The sequence below is a fragment of the Gallinula chloropus genome, assembly GCF_964237585.1.
Source record: "Gallinula chloropus genome assembly, chromosome: 1".
NCBI lineage: Eukaryota > Metazoa > Chordata > Aves > Gruiformes > Rallidae > Gallinula > Gallinula chloropus.
The window spans coordinates 107,230,602-107,252,522 of record NC_140085.1 but is presented as its reverse complement, the minus strand read 5'-3'; the positions used below and the strand labels follow the sequence as shown (position 1 = coordinate 107,252,522).

General features: G+C 46.3%; 1 protein-coding gene across 2 annotated transcripts in view; it reads right to left on the bottom strand.

The window, feature by feature from the left end:
* Positions 1–15,185, bottom strand: part of USP25 (ubiquitin specific peptidase 25) — a 92,385-nt gene extending 77,200 nt beyond the window's left edge. For both annotated transcript variants that reach the window (XM_084269769.1, XM_084269770.1), the window contains exon 1: positions 15,058–15,185. In XM_084269769.1, coding sequence (XP_084125895.1) covers positions 15,058–15,102 — 45 coding nt within the window. In that variant the 5' untranslated portion in view covers positions 15,103–15,185. The remainder of the gene's footprint in view (positions 1–15,057) is intronic.
* Positions 15,186–21,921: the final 6,736 nt, after the last annotated feature.

Below are 21,921 nucleotides of genomic sequence, written 5' to 3'. Positions count from 1 at the left end.
CAATGAATTTCAAGGTTTGGTATTAAGGTTTCTACACAACACGAGAACACATTAATGTAAACGCTCACTGCATTTCACAGATGGGGCCAAAAAAAGTCTCTTTGAACACATAACACTTCATTTTCATTCAAACTAACATTTGAACTTTTTGAAATGAGGTTTTAAAGGGAGGCTTGAGGAGTTTGGTTTGTATTTAGTGACACTGAACATAAGGCAAACTCACCTCTGACCATTACACATATTTACAAAGAAAAAACAAAGCAAAAAACAAAGCCAAAACCAGATGTTAAGTGTGAGCCGTACCATCATCAACATGCAGAACACTCCTGCAATGAGCAGAAAGCCCTGTCACTTCACAGAGGAAGAGTCTGCAACTCTCTCAACCATTGGAACCCATAGGCAGGAGCAGCGGCATCGCAGCCTTTCTTCCACATTCACGCGGGCTGCACAGGGAAGGAGTGAAACCCTAAAGCCAGATTTCTTACACAGCTCAGGGGGCAGAAGAGAAAAAGCAAGGGGCAAGCATCACCCTACTATATGGATCTCCACAGGCAAATTTTGGGGTGCTAAAGAGCTGGCACAACAGCTGGAAAAGGCACCACTCAGTACATAAATACAGTAACATGGAAAGCAACAGAAACACACCTCCTTCAACGCACTTCATGGATTTTGTCTCTCCCTTTCCAACGACAGAAGTACTAGAACTCCACCCTGGACTTCTACTAGATGTCCCCACAGGTCTACTGCCTGGATTACAACTACCCCATACCCAGTTTTTATTGTCAAGATTTGGGTTTCCCCGCTGGAAAGAACAAAACTGAGAACAACAAAAAAATAAAGAAAACAGTGGCTGAAGGCAACGCCAGTAGATATTATAAGGACAAAGAAAGAGCAAACACTAGCAAGGCATCAAAGCCATTTAAACTAACTTACAAGAACACAATAAAAAATGGTGTGATCTACCACAAGAGAAGCAGAGACTGCCTCAAGAAACTTGTCATTTCCATCAAAGCAACAAGGCTTAAAAACAACCCTTCAAATCCAAAGAGGGACAAACAGCAGACACATAACTGCAGTTCTGTCTTAAAACTAGTCTGTGAACTGAATAATCAACAATGCTGCTGGAGTGAAACAGCAGGCAAAAAACTGCTTAGCTTCGCGTTTCTAGCTCTTATTGGTAGCTACTCCTAGAAGAGGTTCAGTGACAGGATTGTAATCAAGAGAGCCTTAGTACCTACTGAATACACAAAAGGGGTCAGAAATGTAAAATTATCAAGAGTTTTGAAGTCTCTGTGTTTGAACCACCATCGTGGTTTCTCACGCCCAATAGTAATGACAAAAGCTCTAAAAATTGATTAGCTGCCATAAAACCAATGAAATCTTTAACTAGATGCAGGTCAAACTTCAGGTTGTATACAGTGGGACAGCCACAGGAAAGTCTGCTTCACAAAACCCCCTTTTGATTCTTACAAGCTCCAACAACTGTGACAATCATCAGCAAAAATACCTCTGCTCCAATCCAAACCTGATGGGTGACCGGAGTGACTGGTAGCAGCAGGGGGTGGGTCATTCAAAGCACCATCACATGTTATTGGCAAACTACATGTAAAATCCAGTAAGATTCCCCCAAGAGCCCACCCGTGGGCAACAACCGGGCAGTGCCACATCCTGGCAGCACAGCCCTGCCCCAGTTCATGTCCCAGTCCCACCTCAACGCATTCAGACCCCAGCATCAAGAGAGCTGCCAGCAGCAGGCACAAGCCGCAGCAAACAGAAGCCAACAGGCTCAGTGATAGGTGACGTTATACAGACAGAAAGGAAGAGGCTTCTGGAGGATGACAGATCTACAGCTGTGCTTTGTATATAAATATACATATACACAGATATTTTCCAGTCACTCCTTTCTGTCATAAAATTTTCATCCTTAGTTTTTTTTCCCCTCTGTTCATAAACATTTACCATGATGCCAAAACACTAAACTTTTCAGTGTCTCCCCATGCAGTATCACCAAGACCCAAGCTTTCTCCTCACAGGAAAAAATACCGCCCAAGGTATCACAATTTTACCGCAGCAGACATGAAAAATGTCCTTTTACAGGCCTTTCAAACAGTGAATGAAATCTTGTTTTGCTGAGGTCTAAAATAATGCTGCAAGGATCTACACTTAAAACTTCCTGCTTGGAAATACTTTCCCTTGCATCCCAATCAGTTTAACCTATCCCACCAAACACAAGCTGTTCCGACTCACGTTTGAGGCTCTTCACAGTCCTTTCATCACCTACTTATTATCTGTCACGGAAAGGCTAAGACCTACCTCTCAACTCAAGAGGGTAGTCCCGCTAGCCTACTCAAGTGTTTAGCTTTCTTATGGTTTCCTTTTTGGTTTTTTCCCTTCCAAATATCCATCAAGATAATCTCACCCTGCTCTGCACAATAAAGAATAGCTCCCAAGAAAACACTGCGCTAGCCCCCTCGTTCTCCTTGCTTGAGAACAACTTCAGGAGTGAACAGATCAGCTTTGGAAGCTGCAAGCATCCGAGTCTCTGCAATACTTCAAATAAAAAAGTTTACAGCGACTGTCAGACCACAAACTGTGTCTGCAGAGTCAGCTGTCTGTCCTTCCAGGCTGTAGCTCCTGCCAGCACTGGCCAGCCTAGGCTGGTGTTGCCAGATGCCAGCGGCCACAAGTCACTCCTCCTTCTGAGCCATCACTGCCACTAGCCTGAACCTCCAGCAAACCAACTCCGGATCTCAATTACACCACCAGAAAGCCACTCGTTGCTGTTAATTAATTTCCTGCTGACTTAGTGAGGACCAGTGGTAGGACAAGGGAGAGGACAAGACCAAGGCTGTGCTCATTTCCACTGGACTGCACTGTTGCGGAGCAGCAGCCTTATGAGAACAAATTGTTTCTCTGCCTTTATTTTAATCCTATTTTTATCCAGTGAAACTGAAGGAGAAGGCGGATTCCCGCAGTCCTCGTCCTATGGAAGCATTACTGTGGAAAACTTACTCCAACAAGAGACGAACATAAAACTCATCCAGGAAGAGGGATCTGGCGTTCTTGCTGCATCTCAATGGTCAGTGCTGTGCACCACAAACCAATGCACACACCCAGGTTCACTCTGGCATAGGCTGAAACCCTGTACTCTGTTCTCTGCTCCCTGGTTCAGGTCTTCACATCCAAAATTGTTTCATTTACTGCAATTGCTAATGGCAGAAGTATCAAAGACGCCACCTCACCTCAATAGGGTCTGTATGGGCCCTAGGTAAGTGATACCAGGGAAGATTTCACAAACAGCTTTTTCATGCAAAATTCAGTATGGTACAGCATGGAAACCCTAAATAGAAGTTAAACTGGTCTGTATTACAAGGAGTCCACAGTATTCAACAGCAGGAACACACGTGGGCAGAGGTCTGCTGTCTGTTTTGACCTAAGAGAAAAAAAAAAAAACAAACAACAGAAAGCCTTTCAATAAAGCCCTTTCCATTTAGTCTGGTTTACAAAAAAAAAAAAAAAACCCAAACCAAACCAAACTAAACCTGATTTCCTAAAGGAATGGGCCTTGTGACTCTCAAGAGCAGCAGCCCCAGCAGCCCAAGGCCACCCCCTAGCAGCTCAGCCTGACCCCAGTGCTCTCCAACACCCTCAGCAGCACCCTCTCCCTCCATGGAGCCTGGCCAGACAGCACCTCCCAAGCTGCCCGCTGCTGCTCACTTCCCAGGCCATGAGAAACGAGGCGAGACAACACTGGGGGCCTGGGAAGAAGAGCAGAGGGGATCACCTCCACCCCACTGCACTGAGGTCTTCCAGAGGTGAAGCCATCCCGCAGACTCAGTTGATCACCCAAAGTGCATTACAAGATGAAATTCCATCAGCAAAGTCACGCAGTATCATTTGTGGCACCCAGTAAAACTTATTTAATAGCTTATCCTGCCCCCTACTAATTTAAAAACTACAGATATCAAGTCACCCAAAAAACATGTCAGTATTTAACAGGCTGCCTGCAAGGTGATGGGTTTCTGACAGCAGTTCCACCTTGTTCAGCGAGACAGCCTTTCCTGGGTCAACCAGCAAGAAGCAGCTGCACAGGCTGCATCCCTGAGGAACGGCCACTGCAGCACCACGGACTGTTGGCCTCTGAAAGTCAGGGAGCAGCTTGTGTTATCACTGGGTAATAAGTTCAACTGATGAGGATATTAGAACTCAAATGAACCTCAAACACAATGGAGACGCTATACTATTTAAATATCTGTTGAGATTCGTATCAAGGATTAGTACCTAATTTTGCTATCTCCCAATTAAAGAAACACTAAATACAGCGGCAGACTCCACAGAGGGCAACTGAAATCTTCTAGGCTGTTTTCTTTCAAGGAGGGGGGAAAAAAAAAAAAAGACAACAATCTTTTAAGTCTTTAGGTCCATTTTTTGGTTGATTTTAGTCTTTTAATGAAGTACCTTATATTGAAACACGCACTCACTTGACATCCCACAGAGAGCTGAACATGTTATATTCAATACCTTAGGACACAGTCTCCAGAAACTTACAACAACTTTTGTTTGTAATTGCTATTTGTGACAATTCAGTCTTCCCTGCCTCAGGGGTTGTGTGGCAATGTCAGGAACAGTGACTTTCTGCCATCCTTTTCCACTGCCCTCTTAGCTGAAACTTTATGGGCTGACTTGAGTAGAAGGGGTATGGGGTATGTTGGCTGGGGATAGCAGGCAGCTGCCATCTCCTTCCCTGGTGTCCACCACCACAGCAGAGTTCGCAGGCTGCGCACACAGCCCCCCTTAGCACCAGCACCTCACATTTACTAGTCATCTTTAAATCAGCCCCACAAAAAGATTTAAGACAACACACCTCCTCTCCTGAAAAGAAGGAAGAGCGGCACATGCCTGTGCTTACTGAGCCTTACTGAGTGCATACTGTGCTTACTTTAAAGCACATTCAAAGCATACACCTGAACGTAAATGAAAACTATTTTTAACTTCCACACAGCACTTTTTATTTTCTGGCTTAATACCAGCAAAACCACAGCTAAATTCCACTTCTCAAAACGATGGGGTTTTACTTGAAATGTTCCTGAAATTCAGGAAGAGCTATTTTTCGTCTGACAATAAGAAATTTTCATACAGGTATCTGACTTCTCTTGAAGTCACACAGCTGTGAGAAACCAGTTATCATAGAAACCATGCACAAGCTCAAGCCTAATGATGACTATTCACCAAAAGTAACAGAAGGCATTAAAATAAAGCTACACAATGCACAATCCAAAGCTTTTATGTCTCAGACCACAATGTCAAAAGAACATCCTTTTTTAATTAGAGGGAGTCCTCTGGAATACAGGCTACACCATAAGGGAAATGATGACACATCAGTTGGTAGGAAGGAGCCAAGAAGCATACAATGCCATTTTATCACATGCATTAATCTCCATGAATTCCGTCTAGACTACGGTAAGATACCAGGGTCAATTAAATGTAAATAGCTATGGATCATGCCCTCAAAACACTAATGCCCCTCTGAAAAGGTTTTTTTAAATACATTATTCTGTCTATATATGCTTACTGTAAACCTTAAAAATATGCTTTCATCTGACAGCTAAAAAAGCTTTAGTCAATAATATTACAAACCTAAACTTTGATAAGCTTGACTTTTGCCAATTAGTTGATACTATAAACATTTTAAAGGAAACACCGTGCAGACTAAATCTTTTTTCAGCTAGAATCCACCACTTAAAATAATTCATAAACCTACTCTAAACAAAAGCATCAAGTCAAAGCTGTACGTCTTAGAATGAAAACTGTAAGAGTTTGCATACCAATATTTCTGCTGTCTTAAAAAAAAAAAAAAAGGACATGTTTTACATACACAAATCTGTGTCAGGTGATGTTTTCAAAGTTAACCTAGTTGCACTCCAGGCTTCAAGCTGTTCCACACTGTATGGTCTTTGGAGTCCACCTCTCCAACACCCTTACTTCAGAGAGCTATGTTAAATCAGTGTTGCAACTCTCAGAACAGTGCTGGTCCTGTTAAAATCCCATCACCAGGTAACAGCAGATTTCAGGAAAATTCTCAGACTGATGGCTTTCAATATGCACCTGAATTTCATCTATTATGTCAAAGAAAAGCAAAAGTATGTACCTAATGACATTTTCAAAAGCATGAAAGTTACAAAAACTAAGGGAGGGGCTCAGTGGCCTTCTTAAATTGCAAGCATTTACATCTAAACAAATTAAATATCTTCATTGTGATTTCAAATGATTGGAATTAATGACATTACTAAATACACCAGTCCATAATTGAACAAACAAGAATTCACAACGCAGGCCACAGGTGACTGAAGTTATCCATGTCCTACTCTGAACCTACTGCATCAGGCTGCCCTTCACACCATTTTAGGATTCAAGTCTTCCTTCATAGCACTTCATGGGTATCTCAATATTGACTGAAAATGTTGCTTAACATTGTATTCCTGTTAAAGCCTCAAACCCCAGATTCTGCAAGTTAAAACCACCCGCTACCAGAAGCTCCAGCCCCACAGCTATCAGCAGAAAACAGCACAAGACCTCTGCTGCTCCAGATCACAGATTAGTATGCTCGCCCTGAACATCCAGAGCAGCAGCACAGACAGACTTACACTCCCCTTATTCACTTCTGAAAACCGGAATGGAAACAGACAAGTTGGCAGTATGGACAGGACTATGCAAAAAGAAGTTTCATGAAGATTTTCCACTGAAGGTCTGTAGAGTCCTTAGTATATACTACATGTTCTGAAGTGCTAAAGCAACATAGTGATAGGGGATCTAACGCCTGAAATACAACAAGAGGGTGTAAGTTTTAAAGCTGTAAGAAAGCAACGTGTAGACTGTGACTGTGCTCAACACGGCTGCTCCCCATTCGACGAGCAAGTTCGGCTGAGGTGTGCTGGCATGATGCAGCTTATGGCAAACAATTCCATCTGGCACAGCATTAATGTAAGGTAACGCAAAAAAAACCCTGACATGCGCTTTTCAGAATGCTCTGTTGCCAAATCAAAAGTTGAAAGCGTTCACAGAAAACAAGCCGTGCCATTTACTAGCCTGATGCAGGAAACAGGAAAAAGTATTTCCTCTTACTTGGCATAAAAGGTGCCCGAGTACATCCCAGTACGCAAGGCCTGCCTCTGCTACCCTGTTCAGCAGCAAAGCACCTCGCCACCTCATCCTTACTTCAACCTCACAGCTTCAGATTACTTAAAAATGATAAGGATATATAGTGGTGAAGTAATTCATAATTTATCAGAAAACTGTCAACTTTACTTAGCGTTGGGGCTTTGCATGGCGGGGTTCTGGTGGAGAAGGGGAGCTGCAGGGGTGGCTTCTGCAAGCAGCAGCCAGAAGCTCTCTGCAGGCCTGACACAGAGCCCAGCTGGGCTCAAGGCCGGAATCGCCACTGACCTAGGCCGAGCCCATCAGCAACGGTCACAGCGCCTCTGGGAATCACATTTAGGAGGAAAAAAACCCACAAGCAGCTGCTTTTTGCCACCAGAGAAAGGAATGAGAAGATGTAAAAAACTGCAGACACCAAGTTGAGTGAAGAGGGAAGGGGAGGATGCACTCCAGGATCCAGAGACAGATTCCCCTGAAGCCTGTGGAGAGGCCCCACACTGGAACAGGTGGAGACATGGAAGACACTGTGACCTGCACTGAAGCAAGTCCCTGCCAGCACTTGCAGCCCATGGAGAGAGACACCCACGCTGGAGTAGGTTTGCTAGTGAGATTTGTGACCCCTGGAGGACCAGGCTGGAGCAGTCCAGGCCTTAGAGACCGAGACATTCTATGATTTATGACTGCGCTCCATAGCAGTGACACCTGCTGATGCAGCTGGTGAGGAGCTGAACCCCCGGGGAAAAGGACTCACATTGGAGAAGGTAGCGGAGGACTGTCTTACATGGGTGGGACCCCACGGTACAGCAGGGGAACACCACCCCCCACCTGCTAAGAAGGGAAACAACTCTTGAGGAACTGACGGAGACCCCCATTCACAAACACACACACACCCTGCCCCTCCCCATACCACCTTGTGGGGGAAGAAGGGAGCGAAATTATGGCTAAAGTTAGGTCTGCTAAGAAAGGAGGTGTGGGAGAAGGTGCTTTAAGATCTGGTTGTGCTTCTCGTTACCTGACTCTGGTGTCACTGGGTATGCAGTCAGTGTCATAAATTAGAGTTTTCTTTCCTTTCTTCTGTGTTGAATCTGTTGTGCCCATGACACTGATTGCAGAATCATCTCCCCATCCTTATCTCAACTCCTAAGCCTTTTAATATATATTTTCTCCTCTGTCAAGCTGAAAAGGGGAGTGACAGAGGAGCTTTGGTGGGCGTCTGGCCTCCAGCCAGGGTCAAACCACTACACTTAGTTTTACATACAAGAACAGTTGAGATTCACAGTACATTTGATCACCAATTAACCAGATCTTTGAGCACATCGCAGACGCAAAGTGAATGGAAGGAATTACCACTCCAACAAATGCACCCTTAGTGCTCCGGTGCAAGCCACAAGCAAGTGACAGAAGTTTCACTGAACTAGTGAATGTTAGTTCAGTTACACTCCAGTCAAGTATTTTCTACTCTTGGCAGAGCACCCTTGACACTTTTACCAGTACCCCAGCCAATGAAGCGTAATCACCAGCTAACAGAAGCAGTCTTTATTTTTTAATGGGAAAAAAAGACTGAAACCTACCCTGAATTCATAAAACCATTTTGAAACGTTGTCAAAACAGCCTCTATTATATTACTCATCTAATACTCTGGCTTCCTATTTGCATTGTGATGCTACGCTGCTACCCCAGGCACGAGTCAACAGCCCCCAGTAGGAAACTGAATACTCTCAGATTACAGGTGCGTCTCTGCTGACTAAAGACCACTCCATCCATACCTTAGTCACTGGGTTTTGATAGGCAAATTTTAACACATTCATTAAAAAAAACAAACCAAAAACACCCTAAAACCACACATCCAAACAACTCCCCCCCCCCCCCAAAAAAAAAAACCCAAGAAAACACAACAAAAAGCCCCAAAAACCAAACAAAAACCTGATGCACACATAATGCTTTATTGTGACTTGTGACCTTCCCCACCCTTACATAATCATGCTGGTCATCACAAAAGAACAAGAAAGTGAAAGTACTCAGGATACTTTCATTTCCTAGAAAAGATGCTCCCACACACGTGGCTCTCCTACCCAGTGAAACTAGAAAAGACTTGCCTATCTCAGTCCAGGTCCTGGCAACACACCCTCCTTCTCAGATTTTTAAGAGCTCTATTCCATCATAAGTGCAAGAAGCAAATTACAAAACAAATAAACCAATGCAAAGAGTCAGGCTTTTAAAGGAATTTATTCCTACATGAAAACCTGAAAGTAGAGACACTGATGTTATCCTTTCTGTTTACTTTTTCTGCCAAGGAGTATCAGGAATGGCACATTTGGCTCTTAACTTTTGCCAGGTGACCAGCTGGGAACTGCAAATCAGCACCTTCGCCACACAAAGTGAAGAGCAATGAAACTTGAAAGAGCCCTGGAAGCACCTCTGGGCACCTGGATAACAACCCCATCACTGGCACTACTAGCAACAGCTGTACAGGGGTGACTGATGCAGCACCCCAGAACAATTCCTGGTGGAGGTGATGTGCGAGGATTAGACACCTCCCAGATAGTTCTGCAGAGACTTTTGGCACAGCCTGAAAAGGCAGCCTCCAAGTCAAGTCGATTCAACAGCTCGGCCACTGCACCGGTCCCCAGTGTCCAGGATTGTTCCTCCAGCCAAACACTCACATCACTGAAGTTATGGAGCCAGCCTCTTGTAGACTGAATCATCGCACTGTTCACACTTGTCTGCATTCTTCAGCCAGGAAGAAGAGAAGATTTAGCCAAATGCAGAATAGAAATTATATCAGACTGAAGATGAATGAAAGATAAGTCCATGCACACCAACTTAATTCAGAGGAATAGAGATGCTACTTCCTGCCTTGACGTATCCTTTCAGGCATAAGAGTGCAAGAAAAGCAACTGTTCAATTATCCTCCCACTTATCCTTACACTTAAAAATGCGAAATATTTTTCTATTTTGAGACATGGGTAATTTGTTTTTTGACCTTTTCGTATAAGCTGATGGGTTTTGTCATCTTCTGTAGCTGCTGTTCCTGTAATTGTCGATACATGACAGTCTAAAAATGAATATTTTTAGGAGGTGCTAAAGTTATTTTTAATAATACTACAAAATATTAACAGAAAAACATATAAACCTTATGTTTTAGTATTTTGAAGCAGGTTTGGTGGTTTTTTTGTTTGTGTTTTTCAAGGTGTGGACCAAGACCTAAAGACATTATTTAGGACAGACGCTAATAATACTATTACTATAACTGTAAACTCATGCTACCACAATTGAAATCATTGCTTAACTTTTATGGAAGATTTTCTAGAGTGCAGTGGGTTTTAAACTACTGTTAAACATTTCAGAAACGTGCAGATTCATAGCACATACCAGAAAAAGCAATTCTACATGGCTACCAAGAAAAGCCCCAACATCTAACTAACCACATAAGCACACACCCCTCACACCAAACACCATGAGAACATTTACAAAACCAGAAGCCATTCAGCGTACCAGTCTGACAAGAGCTTTCAAAGGTACTTTGAATCACTGATCTTTAAACACTGCTACAGCCTTCAGGAAGTACAAACAGGAGGCTATGCAGTATGTGTGACTACACACAGCACCAATTTTCCAATGAACTTTTTTTAAAAAAAGTACATACCAAGATGTGTACATCTAAAAATGTGACTCCATAGCACTTCAAATAATACAGAAATTACTTTGTAATTGATGCAAACACTTAAAGCAAACTGGTGTTTCTGCTCATCCTGGCCAGAATGGGTCATAAAACTAGCATTAACAGCAGTAGTAGGTATAAGTCCCTCCATATTCAAGCCCACAGTGCATGGAACCTGCCTGTTCCACAGTCCAAATACAGCCAGCCATCCTCATGGCATGAGCCAGGGTGCCGATGATGGAGGGCAGCTGTATGTTGGTCACAGGCAAAAGTGGCTCTGGCCGCAGGATGAGAGTGGCAGCCTGTGGCCTCTCAGGTTGATCAAGCAAATGGTTGGTGAGGAAACCCCAAACTCAACTGATCAAAACAGAGATTTTAAAGGTTCTATCTTTGGAAGGTTGCCACCCACTGAGATTAAAATAAAACACACAACCCCCCCCAAGCAACCACACCACAAGCACAACTCCCAAATACTACTCCTGCGTACCAAGCCCTCAATGAAGAGTCAGTCTTTCTGACCACCTCCCGCCATTCAGGGCGCTTCAACATCCCTATTAAGATTGCAGGGAACGCAAGACTATCATCTTCTGTATGGAGAACTACTGCTGCTCTAAGAAGTCAGTGGCTATTGCTTTCAGAAGAGCAAAGCAGACAGCACCATATTAACAACTCAAACTCTCAATAATAAGTACATCAAATACACTGGATAAGCAGAGCAGCAGCACACACGAGCTAGCAGAATTTTCTCCTCAGTACCCCCAAAAAGAGCAAGAGAGGGGAAGTAGTATTAGACCTAGCTTAATGCCATGCATTATTTCAAGTGGTAAATATCCTTCAATGTTTGTGCTTCTTTTAAAAGAAACAAAAAAAAACCCAAGATGAGCTGACACACCTAACTTTATTCTACTACTCCTATGATTATCCTGCCAATTGGCTGTTGAATCACAGGTCTGAAATAACAGCGAGTGTGGGAAACCAAAGGACAGATAAAACAGACGCTAAATCCATTTATCAACCAACACTTGGTCTCCCTCCAGAAGCCATGCAGCTTGATAATACACAGAGGCCAGCTAAGTGTCACCCTTTAAAACCCAACTTCTTCAGTCTGCTGTTCAGAGATGACCATCGCAGTAATTACTAGTTAGAGCTCACACACTAACAAAGCACACAGGACCTGTCTCCACGGCATGTCTTCAAGTTACCAGAAAAATCTCCATTATCCCCCCTGCCATGGCTGTACCCACTGTGTAAGGGACACTGGCCCAGGGACAGGCCTGCACAGTGCTAAGGAACAGCCTGTGAGGGTCTTCCTCTGTGAGGGAAGTCAACATACACATGCACCCCCAGCACAAGGTGCCCCCATGGCAGGGGTGCAGGACTGGCTGGAGTACGGGGAATCGCTCTTCAGCACTAGAACGCCTGACAAAAAGGATTTTACTGGAGAGAAACACAGACAGGACAAAATAAGAAAGGATTTTAACTTCCCAGGCCATTTACCTTTATTCACATGCTTTAGCCTTAATATGAATAACACAGATAACCTACAGACACCTAACAATGTTAGAGATGCACAGAAGAGCTGTGAGCAAGAAGAACAATGTGATTAATTATTTGCTTCAGGAGATAAATTACAAGTCTTACTGGTCATCCTGACTCCTCGGGAGACATGAAAGACAAAGTTTCTTTCTGACCCATTCCAGATGCTTTAACAACACAATAAACTAAAGATAGCTCCAGTGGGAAATGGGCTGTTTGTACTTAGAGCATTTTATTAATACAAACCTACATCTCCAAGTACCGCTGAAGTTTGACACACACTTCCTGTATGACAGTAAAAAAACATCTGATGAACAATGTTGGGAACCACAGTTCTGAATAAGGTATGCTGATGACTCAGACGTCTCTTGGAAAGTCAATATATTTCTGCTTGTATGTGGTTTCTAACACTAACAGAAAACAATCATGACAAACTTCGAGGTCTCCAGAACGCACTCTCATTACTTGTAGAGCATCGGATTTTCTTCTTTTGAGGAAAAACGATGACTTTGTGGTATGGTTGCCTCTCCACCTTTAGATCACCTTTAAACTACACATCAGCTTCACAGTTTTCCTTCTTACATGCAAACAAGTTGAACACTACTGAAGTCTGTCACACAATTAGCTTATTCATTAGCCTCCCTAAGAAATGAGATACTTAAACTTTGGAGTCAACTTTTTTTTTTTTTTTTTGCAAAATACCCTAAAGATTGGCCTCCCCCCCACCCCAGCATGCAGCAAGGAATGAAGTAGGTAACAAGAAAATTAACGTAATATAATAATAATCAGATGATTCAACAAAAATAAAACAATCTCTGTCACAACCCCCCTTGTTATTTTACTCGGTTTCTCTACCTACTTAGGCAAGTAGGCATCATTCATAGATGCTCCTTACATCTTCAGAATTATTGCTAGTTTCATTTTTTACTGCAGTATGGGTTATCAGGTGATCTATCACAATCAACCTCGAACCACCTTTTAAACTTACTCTTTATTTGAAACTGAAGTAATCCCGAACTACTGACCTGCAAGCAGTCGCTCAGCTGAACACTAACATTTCTCCTTCGATACTACTCACAGAAAGTGAAAACAAGCAGCTCTGACCAGTGCCAACAAGGTATCACATAACAGTGTATCTGATACAACAATTAAGGGATATTTAAGTAAACAATCAACAACCAGTTTTATAAAAGATAACCTCGCTCACAAAAGTCATCAGGTGCACTGCAGCACCAAAGGAAGCTGTTAAGCACAGAAGACCCACAGATAGCACGGGACCCGGCAGTAACACCCTGCCACATTAGCCTGCTAGCACGCCTCAATTTACAACACTACTGGACTTGAAGAACGATGAGACAAAATTAGTCTGTTCAGCCCTTGCCTTCCAGCTCAAGCAGCCAAAATCAGTGCTGACTACTTCCAACTACGATAGCCGTCTTTGGCGAGGCATGCCTCTCCCTCCAAACGAGCTTCTTGAATTTAAGTTGCATCATTTTAAGCAATTATACCATTGCAAACACATTCCCACTGCCCACTGTCACGACTGGAGCTATTAAACTTCTACAGTGACTATACCAAAGCAAATATACCTTTATCCTCATAAAACCAGCGCATGCCGTTAAAATAATCAGACAAGAGGAGGAAGCCACATCACTAACCATAGCAGCTGCATTAACCAGCAACAGTAACCTTTAAAAACTAAAAATTAATTTTAAAAGCACTGAGATTTAATTGTTGGGCTCTTTCTCTTTCACCAGTTCAGTTCACTTCAAGGGAAGAGAAGCTGTAGAAGGTCTCCTTGCTTTTTTTGACAGAGAAACATTTCCTATCAACTCCTAGCAGGCAGTAAAAGACTCCTAAGAGCTGCTATTCGCTGAGCCCCATTTCATGATGCGCGTTAGTTAATACCGGTCCCTGAATCCACCACTTTTTTACTCCGGCAAGAGCGCGTCACGGCGAGCCGTGTGTCACACGCTGGAAATAGCGTTCACCTTTAGCAGGCATGGATGCCGGCGCAGCGGGGTCACGCCGTGCATGTGCAGCATCTCCCTCCCGGCCCACGGCGCTCACCGGGGGGCCGGGCAGGACCTCGAGGTCCTCACCGGCACGCTGCTCCCCGTCCCGCTGCTCTGCAAGTGCAACAGGCCCGCCCGGGGCCCCGGCGCCGTCCCAGCCCGGGGAGCGGCGGGTCTTCCCCATGAACCAAGGGACATTAGGGGAAAGACCCATCCCGGAGTGGGGCTGACCCGGGGCGACGACGACCGGCCACCCCCACCTCCAGCCCACGCTGCCCGCCGCGACTCAGCGCTTGCGACCGGCCCCGCCGCGCCCCCTCGGCAGCTTCGCGGTCGTCCCGGCCCCAGCCCGGGGCTGAAGCGACGGGGGGCAGGGAGAGGCCGCGGCACAGGGAAGGCCAGCCCCCCGCCTCGGTCGGGGAAAGCTTCCCACGGGCCCGGGAGGTGGCAGGGGGGTGGGGAAGCTGCGCCCCCGTTGCAGGGGGGAAAAGTTGCCGGCGGGGCGGGGGCCGGGTGCGGGGGCAGCCGCCGGAGGCGCGCAGGAGAGGAGCGACCGCGGAAGGGGGTGGGGGCCAGGCCCGGGCGAGGCCGGCGGGCAGGGACGCGGCGAGGGGCGCGCAGCCGGCTCCCAGGCCGGGCCCTGGCGCAGCGGGCGGGCTTCCGCGGCGCAGGGCCGGGCCGGTGTCTCACCTTGGCGGCGCCGCCGGGCTGCAGCACGTTCTGCTCCACCGTCATGGCCCCCGCGCGGCTCCCGGCTGCGCCCCGGGCTCGGCGGGCGGCGGCAGCGCCGTGCGGCAGCGGCTGGGCCGGGCCCGGGCTGGGCGAGCGGAGCAGGAGGCGGTGGCGGAGGAGGAGGAGGAGCAGGGGAGGTGGGAGGGGGAGCCCGACTCACCGCCAGGCGGGCGGGCCGCCGAGGCGGGCGGCCGCCATGGGGCAGCGCGGATCTGCTCAGGCCCCGCTGTCACTCCCAGCGCGGCCGCCCCCGCCACCGCCCAGCGTGGCCGGAGCGCCGAGCGCTCCGCCGGCCCCGCCCTCGGCTCGGCCCGCTCCGCCACCGCCCGGCGGCAGCTCCCCGGCAGCGCCGCCCTGCGCACCTGCCCCGGGCGGAGCCCTCCCCGCCGCCGGGCACCGCCGCGGCAGCCCCCGACCTCTCTCGCTTGGCGCTGCTGCCCTTCCCCGCGGTATTTACACCGGCCGCCTCCATCTTGGTGGCGGCGCCCGCCCCCGCAAGACGGCACCGGCCTGGCCTTGGCCCCGGAGGGAGCAGCCCAGCCGAGCCCCTGGGCGGCCCGGGCTGCCCCGCCGGGGAGGATCCCGCATCCTCTGGCGGGCGCAGACTTCCCTCAGCCGCTCGCAGGGGCAGCCCCGCCGCGCCCCGTCCCGAGGGAAAGCGAAGTTTCCTCCGTTCCGCAGCAGCCGGCCGGGAGAACCGCGGTCCGGCCGCAGCGAAACCCAGAGCGCCCCGCTCCCACAGAGAAGCGGCACCCCGCCCTGGGGCTGCGTGGGCCGGCTGCGGGCTTCTCCCAGGGCTGCCCCGCAGCCAGCGGGCTCTGACAGTCGTCAGCGTGTTTCGGCTTCGAGAACCCGGCGCTTTCCAGGGGTTTTGTAGGGAGTCTCTGACCAATTCCGGCGCTGGCCGCTCGCATCCACAGCGAACCTTGTCGCCGAATGGCACTTAAAGTTGCAGATCTTCCTCTCCCTGCTTAGGTTTAGCAGGGCGAGCCGTGAGGTGATGGTGTTCGGCGATCACATTAAAGGGGAACGTCCTTAACTATTTCAGTGCTGTTTAAAAGTACGGGGGAAGGCTTCAGGTCTCGGCAAGCCACAGTGAATTTTGGCACCGCAGATAAACGTGGCTAGGGAAGAGGTTGTCCCTCTGTGGAGTCAAGGGAAGGGAGGGAAAGGGGTCACCTTTGGGCATCAGCACAAGGAGGGGAGAGCCGGCCTTGCAAAGTCCCGGGGGCCCTGGGCCGTCCATAATGCGTTTGAACAGAAGCGGGTGAGGGGGAACAGAGGGACCCGCCCCCCGTTTTGGATCCCCGCACAATAAATGGTAGCTGTGTCTGGGTTAGGTTTCTCAAGCTGATGAAGCTTGGTCCGTAGGAAGAGCTGTGGAGAGCAGCACGGTTCTGACAGCCCCAAGTATCTTAACACGGTAAACTGGGAGCCTAAAGCAGTGAAGTGAACTGTGGCTACCGCTCCTCAGTCGCCCAGAGCCTTGGCGTTTGCGACTAAATCAATCCCACCCTCTCCCCACAGTAGAGAACTAGTCTTTTCAAAACTGAGATTACCAGGTAACAGCGTCACTGGAGGATCTCGGATTTGAGCTAAAACCGCTGGGTTTTGCACAGCTCACAACAACCTGCAAATGCTGCCTTGTTTCGCTGTAGCTGCTGTGCGAGAGATGTTGCAATCTGATCAATATTTGGTCTTCTAAGGTTTGTTGCTCGTAGATTGTATCGGGTTTAATGTTATTGCCCTTTATGCTGCAATTTAGAAGGCGATTTATAAAATTAATGTCCCCAAAGAATTTATTGTGTCGAAGGCAAGAAATGAGATCAGAAATGGCTTGCAAATTACTTTTCTGGGCATAAGAGTGGAAATTCTCTGCTCAGACCAATGGCTACTGTAAGAAAGGTAACAGTAATAGTCTGGGGTTTTTTGAGGAAAAGTTTTCTGTTGCACTGACGTGCTGGAGTGCTACATCTATTCCTTCTCTTCTAACATATAGTCCTGCTTTTTTTTTAATAGTTTTACAGCTTCTACACTGTGTTTTTGACATAGGCTGCACTATTTGTGTTCAGTTAATTTTCATCAAAGCTATTTATTGTTTATATTATTTGAAAATATTAGCTTTAATGCAGCATTTAAAAATACACTTCTCTTGCAATGATTTTTTCAGGTCTTTTCTCTGTTTTACTTAACTCAATGGACATACAGAATCTGACCAAAAAGAAAGTGTTGGAAAGAAATTTTACTTATTGTCCAATTTGCCTCAAATTAGGATAGGATGACAAAGTATTATGTTCCATTAAATTCCTTTGCTTCCTCCAAAGAAAGATACAATTCAAAGGCTCCTCCCCTTCCACACTTTCTTTAAAATAAAGCAAGGATGAGCAATCCACTCCTGAGACAGGGATTTATCATTGAAATACTGACATAATCTGAGCTATGCAAATCAGGATTCTGTTGTACATATGGTGTTGGTGGAAACCAGACGGAACAGTTTCATGTTCCATTTGTGGCACAAGCTCTATACGAAGTACATTGTGCACAAGACTTGAATTTGTACCTCATCAGCAAACACGAATGATTTTGTCAGGGCCACAGTTTAGAAAGTATTCTTTAGTGTCTATAATATATTAAGGAACTATTGTTTCAGAGGAAATTAAAAATAGTAGATTGCTTGGTTTCACCACTTCTTCCTTTACTGCCTTCAAATACCCTTGACTGAAGCCTGGATGAATTTTGGGTGACCCTAGCAGAGAATTCACCATGTTAACCTAAGGTTCAAAAAGGTGTCACACCTCCACTGGTACAGGACAAAAAGAATCATACAGGGGACTTGCTTTCTTTCACTGATGCAATGTCAGCTAATCTACAGAGCAGTACCTGTAAGTATTGTTTCTGAGATGTGCTACCTTAACAAAGGGCCCACAGTCTTAAATTTCTGAGCTCCTGTTGCTAGTCTGCAGCGATCACTTAGCTGTCACACTTCCACAGCCGCAAGCATTTTCTTGCTACTCATTGATGGTGCCAGTGCACAGAAAGAAAAGTGATCAGAGGCAGCATGATGACATTTGCTTATGAGTCTTCAGAGCTGAGGTTTATTTCTCTTTTCTTCTTGTTTCTTCTTTTATCCCCTCCTGTTTCTCCTTTCCCTTATTGCTGGTTATAAGTTGGGCAACGTACCTTAATGTACCTTTAATATCTTAATTAGTATAAGGTATAGCTATTTTTCCTAAAAGTTTATCATATTTCCACTTCACTGCTCCTCACCTGTTAACAGTATTACAGGGTTTGGTTGTTAAACCTTTGGTGATGCATTGCACAACCTCTGCCTCCAGCTGCTTGGTCCCCACGGCAAGGCTGCCCCTGCTTGCATGTCATCCTCCTCGCCAGCAGTGCTGGGGAAGAGATCCACCCAAAACATAACCACAGCCTCCCCTCCCCCCTAAACCAGTTGTTTTCTTCTGCTAGATCACTTCCCCAAAATTATTCACTGACTGGCTGTATGAACAGCTGTGCCTGCCCCAGAGAGTGACGCAGGCTCAGCAACGGTACCCCTTGAGTTTCATTTCACCTATTTCTTAAATCAGCAAGTGATGGTGTCTTTCTGATATGCACACAGCCAGCTGGATGCAAAACATGGTCGATCCCACTAGGCTTCTTGTCTTCCCATCTCTGCAAAGGGCCAAGAAAACGCCAGCCAACCACAAAACACTTCAACACATGTTCTATGATATACAAAGACCATGTACAACAAGAAATAGCTCATTATTTCCCTCAATTTTCAATAGGCTTGGTTTTTGTCTTTAATTATGTGCATCATTTATTTAGGGCTTTAATTATACAGTGGCTGCATTGGTTACAGCTGGGGAAGCACAAGTCAGAACTTCTTGGTTTTCTTTTCCCCAATGTGTAACCTGCTGTGCTGGCCATGAGGCAGCACTGCTTTTTAAACATGCTGTGAACACTACAAACACGTCGATTCTGCAGTTAACCCTAGAATGAGTTTCTCTAGATTCACGTTTATAAAACCCATGTTGGAGCACATTCACTTTGGCCTTTTTGCTTTGCCATAACTAGTTCAGCCAACTGAAAACTAAAAAACTGACACTGAAGAAGCTATTTAGTCATGGAAGACACCTTTTAAATCATCATTTGAAAATTACTTTCTGTGTCACTGGTTGTTGTAGTTTTGCATGGCGGGGTTCTGGTGGAGAAAGGGTCTGCAGGGGTGGCTTCTGCAAGCAGCAGCCAGAAGCTCTCTGCAGGCCCCACAGAGCAAAACACCAGCCGGCTCAAGGCCGGACCTGCAGCTGACCAAGGCGGAGCCCATCAGCAACAGTCACAGCGCCTCTGGGAATCACATTTAGGAGAAAAAAGCCCCTCAAGCAGATGCTTTTTGCCACCAGTGAAGGGAGTGAGATTTAAGGAACTGTGCAGGCACCAAGGCCAGGGAAGAAGGGGGGGAGGTGGCACCCCAGGTTCCGGAGAGAAAGATGCCTCTGCAGCCTGTGGAGAAACCCATGGTGGAGCGGGTGTCCCCCCACAGCCCATGGAAAAGGCCGAGACCCCACCTGCAGCCCATGGAGAGGCCCCACGCTGCAGCAGGTGGAGACATACAGAAGACATTGTGACCCACATTGGAGCAATTCCCTGCCAGCACTTGCAGCCCACGGAGAGAGACAGACAGACAGGCCCACACCAGAGCAGGTTTGCTGGGGCGGAGGGAGGCTTGTGACCCCATGGAGGACCGGGCTGGAGCAGTCTGTGCCTGAGAGACTGAGAGACATTCTGTGACTTATGACTGCACCCCATAGCAGTGACACACATTGGGGCAGCTGGTGAAGAGCTGAAGCCCTGTGGGAAAGGACTCACATTGGAGAAGGTAGTGGAGGACTGTCTTCTGTGGGTGGGACCCCATGATGGAGCAGGGGAAGGGTGTAAGGAATGCACCCCCCCTTCTCTAAGAAGGGAAACAACTCCTGAGGAACTGACTGAAACCCTCATTCACACGCACACAGACACATGCACCCTGTTCCTCCCCATGTCACCCTGTGGGGGGAGGAAGGGAGAGAAATCATGACTAAAGTGAAGTCTGCTAAGAAGGGAGGGGTGGGGGGAGATGCTTTAAGATCTGGTCACATTTCTCATTACCTGACTCTGGTGCCACAGGCTGTGTAGTGCAGTGTCATAAATTAGATGCTTTTTTTTTCTCTTCTAAGTCCATGTTGGGTCTGTTTTTAAAGTGACACTGATTGCGGAATGATCTCTCCCTGTCCTTATCTCAACTCCTAAGCCTCTCAATATATATTCTCCCCTGTCCAGCTGAAAAGGGGAGTGATAGAGTGACTTTGGTGGGTGTCTGGCCTCTAAGCCAGGGTCAAACCACCACACTGGTCACCATGCAAACCCTGCCTCTGTGCTTGCAAATCTTATGTTGGTTATTCCCCAAGGAAGCCAAAACAAAAATTAAGCAAAGTTTCAGCTCAGGAAAGAGAGCAATCATCCTCTGAAGGTGTTTTGAAATTCTAAAAGTAAAACAAAAGTTATGTGAATGTTGGTTTTGTTTCTGTATAAAACACAACTTTTTATTCCATAATTTATGTATCTTAAATTGAAAGTCCCTCAGCTTCCAGTTGCTTTCCTACAGTAGATGCCTATTCATGTGCCTTCTAAAAGTCAGATGCTACATTTATAGAATAACAGAATCACAGGCTGGTTTGGGTTGGAAGGTACCTCAAAGACCATATAGTTCCAACCCCCCTGCCATGGGCAGGGACAACCTCCAATAGTCCAGGTCACCCAAAGCCCCATCCAACCTGGCCTTGAACACCACCAGGGCGAGGGCAGCCACAGCTTGGCTGAAGGTAATTTAGAGCTCAGCAATGAATGTTAGCTTTTTTGATAGGTATTAGCCACCGTTTATCAAGTGATAGAAAGTTTGAGAACTTTTCCCCAAAGCACTTCTGTCATTGAAAAGGTAACTCATTTAAAGGAGCATGTTTCACAACAGATCCCTGTCTCTACTGAATTTCTTTTTAGGATGAATCATAAATACTTCCCATTTTAGACTTCACCTACTGATTATTCCTAGTGTTTATTTTGGAACTATTTTGGCTGAAACATTTGTAGTTTTCAGCATTACAAATGCATGACACTCTGATATTGGAAGTCTAAACAACAAATTACAAAGTAATTAAGCCAGTTCTGCAGATTTTTTTTTCTTTTTTCATTTTTACTTGAAATACATTTTTCAAGTGGCAACACTTTCTGTAAGGAGAAAGTCACATTCCTGTCTTCCATGCATTGTCTCAGTCATTTCTTGCTTTCTGTTTAAGCAGATGCTCAGTGGATGTGATAAGAGCTTATCACATCTCCTGGACAAGTTTCCCATATGTGCAGTTCTGTACACACATGCCCTCTTCATTAGTTAATGATGAACAATTGCTTTGTTAGCCAATGACCTTACATCTGAGGGTCTGTGTGAATAAACAAGGTGGCTCTCCATCCAGGTCCTATAATCCACAGAGAAAACTAGAAGGCAAAGCTGATGGGACTGGTACAGAACTCGCTTTTTTTGCTTCCGTCATTTGTTAATGCCTGTCTAGTGTCCTGGTTTCGGCTGGGATGGAGTTAATTTCCTTTCTAGCAGCGGACTGAATGCCACGTTTGGGAGTTAGGATGAGAGCAGTGCCCATAGCACCCTGATGTTTCCCCACTAACGAGAAAAGAGGGGACGCAGCCAGGACAGGTGACCCAAACTGGCCAAAGGGGGTATTCCATGCCAATTACGTCATGCTCAGCATAAAACAGGGCTGGTGGGAG